The sequence below is a fragment of the Myotis lucifugus genome, unplaced genomic scaffold (assembly GCF_000147115.1).
Source record: "Myotis lucifugus unplaced genomic scaffold, Myoluc2.0 scaffold_10, whole genome shotgun sequence".
NCBI classification, from domain to species: Eukaryota; Metazoa; Chordata; class Mammalia; order Chiroptera; family Vespertilionidae; genus Myotis; species Myotis lucifugus.
In genome coordinates, this window is record NW_005871058.1 from 11,402,081 (window position 1) to 11,410,203 (window position 8,123).

General features: G+C 41.9%; 1 protein-coding gene across 4 annotated transcripts in view; it reads right to left on the bottom strand.

Moving 5' to 3' along the window:
- The window catches only part of LRP6 (LDL receptor related protein 6), a 129,156-nt gene that overhangs the window by 13,039 nt on the left and 107,994 nt on the right, over positions 1-8,123 (bottom strand). For all 4 annotated transcript variants that reach the window (XM_023750038.1, XM_023750036.1, XM_023750037.1 and 1 more), the window contains one exon: positions 2,820-3,029. In XM_023750038.1, coding sequence (XP_023605806.1) covers positions 2,820-3,029 — 210 coding nt within the window. The remainder of the gene's footprint in view (positions 1-2,819; positions 3,030-8,123) is intronic.

Consider the following 8,123-nt stretch of genomic DNA (forward strand, 5'->3'; position numbering starts at 1 on the left):
TGGGGGGGGGGGGGCAGTTAGGAGCAACTAGGCCAGCAGGGAGAGGGCAGTTGGGGTCGACCTGGCCGGCAGCGGGGGGCAGTTAAGGGTGACCAAGCCAGGGATCAGGCCTAAACCAGCAGTCAGACATCCCCCCCGAGGGGTCCCAGATTGGAGAGGGTGCAGGCTGGGCTAAGTGGACCCCCCCCCCCCGTGCACGAATTTCATGCACCGGGCCTCTAGTTTATATATAAAATATCTTAAAGTATTTTAAGCAAGGTAATGATACAGCTCATGTTAATTTTGTGACTAAGAAAAGCTGATTACTGAAACTAAAAAAGTGTGTAGGAAGAATGATGAGACTATATAAAAACTCTTCTAAACTACAGATTTTAACTCAGAAATTCTAACTTTCTAAAAAAGATGATTTTACTCAAAAAGTATATATTAATAAAGAATCCACTGAAAAAGCTTAAATTCACATGGAACTCAACCAATCAGAAAAATCAAAATTACTTGTTTAGTCAATTGCAAAAGGTAACCTGCAATGTGCCTGGCTGGAGTGGCTCAGTTGGTTGAGCATCATCCCATACACCAAAAGGTGGCAGGTTTGATTACCAGCCAGGGCACATGCCAGAGTTTCGACTCCAGCCTCAGTAGGAGGCCTACAGGAGGCAGACCAATTATTGTTTCTCTCTCACATCCATGTTTCTCTCTCTCCTCCTCTTCCTTCCTCTCTCTCTAAAATCAATAATAATAATTTTTAAAAAGATAACCTGCAATGTTACAAATGTTTAATTTCCTCATATTTGTGCTAAATGAAATAAATACACCATCTGGCAACTATTTGAAGTCTGTCTGACAGGTTGTATTCAATGAAATCATTGCTATGAATTTTCTACTTAGCTTGTGTTAAAAGTAACTGGACATTTGCCATCACAGAATACCAACATCTGATGTTGACACCCATTTGTTATCTGACTTTTCACTAACACATCCGTCCTGTTTTGGTGAGTGCTGATGAGCTTAAGGGAGTCAGCTATCTACCAATGAGCAGTGTGTTATACGACATCAATGTCCCAAAACAGACATCAGTCATTAGATTAGGATACATAACCAATACGGCAGTGTTTCTCAACCTTTTAATTCCATGGCACTTTTGATAAAAATCTCATTCTCTTTAATGTTCTTAGAAATTTGAAAGAAAATGTTTTTCCAAATATAAAACCATATTTAAATGTTCATTTATTTATAAAAAAGATACCAAACCCCCTGGAAATTCTGAAAACCTCAATTGAGATCTTATATCAACTGAATAACTTAGGCACTGTGTCATTACTACCTTATTCCTATTAAATGTTCTGCATGAGTTACATATCATAACAGAGAATGGCAACAATTCTAACTTTCTAATTCTTAAATACCTCTAAACTTAACTTCCAAGTTCATAAACAGTGACAAAATAATGAGGACTTGAACAAGCAATGGTGCTCTCATTCCTCTATTCTCCTTTCATATTACAATTTGATTTAAAGGCATTGTGCTGAGGAGTTTCAATAGTTCGTTCTCTCTTCTTCTCCTCCCCTCCCCTCCCCTCCCCTCCTCTTCTCTTCTCCTTCTCTCTCTCTCTCTCTCTCTCTCTCTCTCTCTCTCTCTCTCTCTCATCTCACTCAAGGGTATCTTCCCCATTCATTTTGAGAGAGAGAAACAGACAAGACAGACAGACAGACAGACAGACATCAAAGTGAGAGACACATCGATAGGTTGCCTCTTGCACATGCCTCACCCGAGGCCAGGGATCAAACCTGCAACCCAGGTACATGCCCTTGATGGGGGGTTGAACCCGATACCCTTCAGTACGCTGGTCCATGCTCTAAACATTGAGCACACAGGCCAGAGCTCAAAACTACAATCATGTAAGACCTATAGTAATTATTGCTATGAAGGTATTTTTGATTACAGACACCTATTAACAAGGAAATAGTCCAAGATGATCAGCCATTCTGGAGTTTTCAGTAAGATAAAAAGAATATTTATGGCTACTTTTTTAAAGCTCAGAGTTGAAAACTTTATCCAAGAGGGGAAAAAACCAAGCACTTATTAGAGCACAGTATTTCAAGTTTACCTACAGATTTTAGCTTGCTTTTGCTCAAGATAAAGTTATTCCATTATAATTATATCCATCATTATATAACTTTTGCTTTAGTTTGAACTATGGGGTATACAAAGAATGAAATATATGTTTTATATCAGTATTCTTAAAGGGGCTGAAGGAGAGAAAGAAAGGGCATCACAAGCAGAGTGTCTGTTGTACCTGAGAAAATTTTTGAAAATGAGCAAGACCATTCCATTCCCCCATTCCTATTTTATGGAGAAAAAGATTAAGCTTAATTTAAAAAGCTCCCAGATGAATTTAATAGAAGGCTGTAAAAGCACAAAGTTAGCCCTAGCCGGTTTGCTCAGTGGCTAGAGCGTCGGCTCTCAGACTGAAGGGTCCTGGGTTCAATTCCAGTCAAGGGCATGTACCTTGATTGCAGGCTCGATCCCTGACCCCAGTTGGGGTGCATGGGGGAGGCAACTAATCGAAGTGTCTCTCTCACCTTGATGTTTCTCTCTTTGTTTCTCCCCTTCCTTCCACTCTCTCTAAAAATCAATAGAAAAAATATCTTTGGGTGGGGATTAAAAATAAATAAATAATGTTTTAAAAAAGGCAAAACTAAAAGTACATGTTTATCTTCAAGAAAAAGTGGTAAGAAGACACAAAAGAACATCTAATTATTATCTTAACTTCTTACAACAAACAGAAATCCTACAATGAGCAGTACATCCTCAGCACTTACGATATTCCTGAAGGTTCAGCTCCTTTACGGCATGAATGTCACTAAGCTGGGCTATTCGAGCCTGGACTTTGGTTCTACCCTCTCGACCTGTCATGTCAATTTTTTCAATCATTTGCTGCTGCTTATCAATCCAATAGAGCCAATTTTCAAACACAGTCAGTCCCACAGGCTGCAAGATATTGGAGTCTTCTAATACTATCCGGTTGGCACCTTGGAAAAAAGAACATTCACCAGAAATAATTCATGTGGGCTAAGTCATACATTCAACAATTATTTATTGAAAAAATCAGATTCTAAAAGTTCTGAAAAGGAAAATATAAACTCTCTACCACAAAACTTCAGAATCATTCTTTGAAGATATATACATACTAGAAGATAGATAACAGACTAGACATTCAAGTGCAATCAAGAGCAAATAAGTGTCCAATACATAGTAAATATTCTAATTCATAAAAATGTAGAAAAGAACAGAGCAGTTTTCAGATGTTTCTTAAGGCTGAGTCCATTTTTCAAATTAAATTTCATGAAAAACTCTTACATATAAAAACAGATGAAAATGGTATTTCTCTGGATGAAGCAGTGGTGGTGAGCCCAGAGCTCTTTGCTCTTGGCTTCCCCACTCATGGAGCACACCAGAGGCATCTGTGAAGAACTTCACCCTCACCCCACCCAGGACGCAGAAAAACAACTGACTCAAAAGTCACCTGGTTCAAGCCACAGCTCAAAGTAGGAATTCTTCCCACAACATTACAGACACAGAGTCATCCGGACTCTGAAGAAGCAATCTATTTCTGTTGCTGAACTGTAATCAGAACAATAAAGATTTAATTAAAAAAATAAAATAAAATAAAATAAACAGAAAAAAATATACTCATTCTTTTCCTATTTCTCTTAATAGTCTCTCAAATAGCTCTATAATATATTCTCATGCTTACTAAGTGATGAGGTTCAATCAAAAAGCCATTATACTTTGAAAATATCAGGGAAAGTTCCAGAAAGGAGGCAAGCATAAAGCTAAACTTTAATACATACAGAAAAGTGGGGAGATAGTCCAGATGAAAAGGCACTGCCTAAGTCAACATTCAGATCGACAGTGGGTCAAAAACAATGCTCCCTCCTACAAATCTACTAAAATGGTGGTAAACAAAATTAAGGTATAAACCCATAAAAACAAATAGGACAGAAGAGCAGAGTGACATAAAATTTAGAAGTTGGAGACCAGACAGATCAGATACAATAACACAGTATCCCAGGAAAAACTAAATGCCTAGAGTTGGCGAAGCCAACAGCAAAATTAGCTGGCTCACAAACCAGAAGAGCCAGGTATTTTCAGATAGAGCAAAGGGAGGAGTTATGTGACTGAGGCTGAAAGAGTACCAGCTGAAAATAAGTATAAAAAGTAAGGCAGCTCCTGGATCTCCTCCCTCCTCTAGCAGAAGACTGAAGATATGCCTCCTAAAGAGGTTAAACTAGACTTCAATATACCAGGCAAAGACAAAAAGGTAGTGCCATACATAGAATTTTACCGGGGAATTACTTAAGTTTACTGATAATTGGTTGGACTCTCTCCAACACCCTTCTCCCACTAGACTCCAAAAACACTAGCATCAAGTTTTTATCCTCCTAGAGAAGACTAGAAGGTTTCCCTATAGGAAAAACAAACCACCACCAACAATGACCAAACAAAAAACCTGAGGTATCCAAAAGAAGAGAACTTTAGATAGTGCCATCTGGGAGTCCCATTAGAAAACAGCCAGTTCTCTCTCTAAGAATCCTTGCTTCACAAGCAGCAGCAATGTGAAAGTCAGCATTTTTAGTGCCTCACTATTAAATACAAACAAGCAACTAACAATCTCCAGATACTCAAAGCCCAAGACAAACAGAACAAAAAAACTTACAGAAAAAGACACAATTAAGAGAAGAAAAGTCAACAGCAACAAAAACCCTTAAAGAACAGGATGCTTTTAGTGGAGGGAAGACATTCAGAGAACACAAAAAAACCCTTGGAAATTAAAAAATCCAACAAGAGGGTTGAAAGATAAATTTGAAAAACTCCCCCAGAAAGCAGAACAAAAAGACAAAGCTAGATAATAGGAAAGGAAAATACAGCTATAGTCAAAAAGGCAGATTTTAATAAAACTTCCAGAATGAGAAAACAGAAAAGAAATCATCCAAGAAATCACATTTAAAAATTCTTCAGAACTCATGGTATAAATTTCCAAATAGAAAGGATTCACTTGGTAACCAGTTCAGTGAAAGAAAGAAAAGAAGGGAGCAGGGGAAGGATCACACACAATAGCACATCATCATCAGGTTCTAAAACACTGGGGAAACAAGAATGGATAAAAGCTTCTGAAAGGAAAGTAAAGGATCACATGTAAAGTCAGGAATCACAATGATACTGAGGCATGCAGGAGGCAGCTGATCAATGATTCCCTCTCATCATTGATGTTTCTCTCTCTACCTCTCCCTGCCTCTCTGAAATCAATAAAACTATATTTAAAAATATTTATATCTACACTAATAAAAGAGAAACATGCAAATTAACCATCACTCCATTACTCCACTACACCCACAAGCCACGCCCACCAGCCAATCAGGAACGAGCATGCAAATTAACCCAACTAAGATGGCAACGGCCACGAAGCTGGAGTGAGCAGGAGGCTTGGGTTGCCCCTGGCAATGGAGGAAGCCAAGCTTCCCGCCTGGCCTGCTACAAAGTTTCAATTATAGAAGATAAATAAATCCTAGATACCTGCTTCCAGCCCGCCCTGGCCTCTACGCAAGGAGGTGCTGGGAAAAAAAAGAAGAAGAGGAGAGGCTGGGAGCTTGGGTCGCCGGGGGGACGTGGCCAGCCTGAAAATGGCCATCAGCCCCTCACCCAAGCTAGCCAGGCACCCCAGTGGGACCCCCCACACTGAAGGGGCTGTGGGCAGACTGAACACGGCCCTCAGCCCCATCACCCAGGCTGGCCACACCCTCATGGGGTGAGGGTTCCCGCTGGGGGGCTTGACCAGCCTGCAAACAGCCATCAGCCCCTCACCCAGGCTGGCCAGGCACCCCAGTGGGGACTCCCACTCTGAAGGGGGTGTAGCCAGCCTGAAAACGGCCCTCAGCCCCTCACTCAGGCTGGCCAGACACCCCAGCGGGACCCCCAACCCAGATCCGGGACACCCTTCACAGCAAATCAGCAGGCCCCACCCATGCACCAGGCCTCTATCCTATATAGTAAAAGGGTAATATGCAAACTGACCCTAACAGCAGAACGACTGGGAATGACTGGTCACTATGACACACACTGACCACCAAGAGGCAGATGCTCAATGCAGGAGCTGCCCCCTGGTGGTCAGTGCGTTTCCACAGGGGGAGCTCTGCTCAGCCACAAGCCAGGCTGACGGCTGCCAGCACAGTGGTGGTGGCGGGAGCCTCTCCCGCCTCCTCAGCAGCGCTAAGGATGTCCGACTGCAGCTTAGGCCTGCTCCCCACTGGCAAGTGGACATCCCCCAAGGGCTCCTGGGCTGCCAGAGGGATGTATGACTGCCAGCTTAGGCCAGTTCCCCCGGGGAGCAGGTCTAAGCCAGCAGGTGGACATCCCCTGAGGGGTCCCAGACTGCGAGAGGGCACAGGCTGGGCTGAGGGACCCCCCCAAGTGCACAGATTTTTGTGCACCGAGCCTCTAGTATTTAATAAAAAGAGAAGTTCAGCAGTATGCTTTCAATTCAAAAGAAAAAAAGATGGATTGTTTGATGCTTCTGTATGTATTGAAACAATGTTTACATTAGACAAAATTAACTTCAGGGAGGAAAAAAACCATAAATAACAAATAATTAAGTATAAACTTAAAAATTATGATATAACTGTTGGGAGGCTGGGAGGCGAGTTTATATGTGTATTTTGGGGAATCTATGGCTTAAGATAGCAAAATCTTTATCTTCCATCAAAGGCAGTCAACTTGCAATGTATAAATTAAAAAACTGAGAAATAGCAGTTTTAAGCAAGTTATTTTAAGAGAACTGAAAGTGGATGTCTCTGAGAGTGGGAATGAGTAGAACAGACCTGTTTTTCTGTTATAAGCCAAGTGGAGTCATTTGATTCCCATAAATATTTACATGTATTACATTGATGGCAAACTTAAAACAGTAATAATAAGATTAAAAATGATTAATTGGTGGTGGTAAAAGGATGGACTCAAGTGGACAATCAGAGAAAAAGACAATATAAAAAAATGCTTATTTATCCAACAAACAAAGCATGTACTAGGCAATCCAGTACAAAAGGTTTGGTGGGAGACTAAAATAATTAAGTTGAGCCCAGCCGGTGTGGCTCAGTGGTTGAGCATCGATCCATGAACCAGAAAGTGAGGGCTTGATTCCCAGTCAGGGCTCATGCCTGGGTTTCAGGCTTGATCCACAGTAGGGGGTGTATGGGAAACAGCCAATAAATAATTCTCTCTCATCATTGATATTTCTATCTCTTTCTCCCTCTTCCACTCTCTGAAATCAATAAAAACATGTTTAAAAAAATATTAAGTAGAAAAAGACCCCATGATAAAAATGTATATAATTATCCGAGACTATGTAAGGAGGAGGGAGGGAGGACCCAATACTACACTAACCTTTTTCAGAAAACAGGAAAAGGGAAAATATTTTTATGAGGCAATGTAACCTTGACGGCAAAACTCCAAGTACCTTATAAGAAAGGAAAATTATAGAGTAATCTTTCTAATGAAGATGCAAACATCTTAAGTGAAACATTAGCATATCAAATCTAGCAATCTATACTAATAAAAGGGTAATATGCTAATTAGACCGGATAGACCAGATGTCATTGCAGACGTCCTTCCTGACAAAGTGGGGGCCCAGGTGGCGCCACCCAGGGTCCCGGGTGCCTGCAGCCAGCCAGAGGGAGGGAAGCCTGGGTCCTGGATGTGAGGGCTGAGGTGGAGACAGTTTAGGGGCAATCAGAGAGGCAGACGAGTGGTTAGGGGCAATGAGGCAGGCAGGCAAGCAGTTAAGGGTGATCAGGCAGGCAGACAGGCAAGCGGTTAGGGGCGATCAGGCAGGCAGAGAGGGGTTAGGGGTAATCAGGCAGGCAGACTAGTGGTTAGGGGCAATCAGGCAAGCAGGCGAGTGGTTAGGGGCAATCAGGTAGGCAGGCAGGCGAGCGGTTAGGAGCAAGCAGTCCCAGATTGTGAGAGGGATGTCCGACTGCCCGAGAGGTCCTGGATTGCGAGAGAGTGCAGGCCAGGCTGAGGAACCCCACCCTCCATGGATGAATTTTGTGCACCGGGCCTCTAGTATAAAC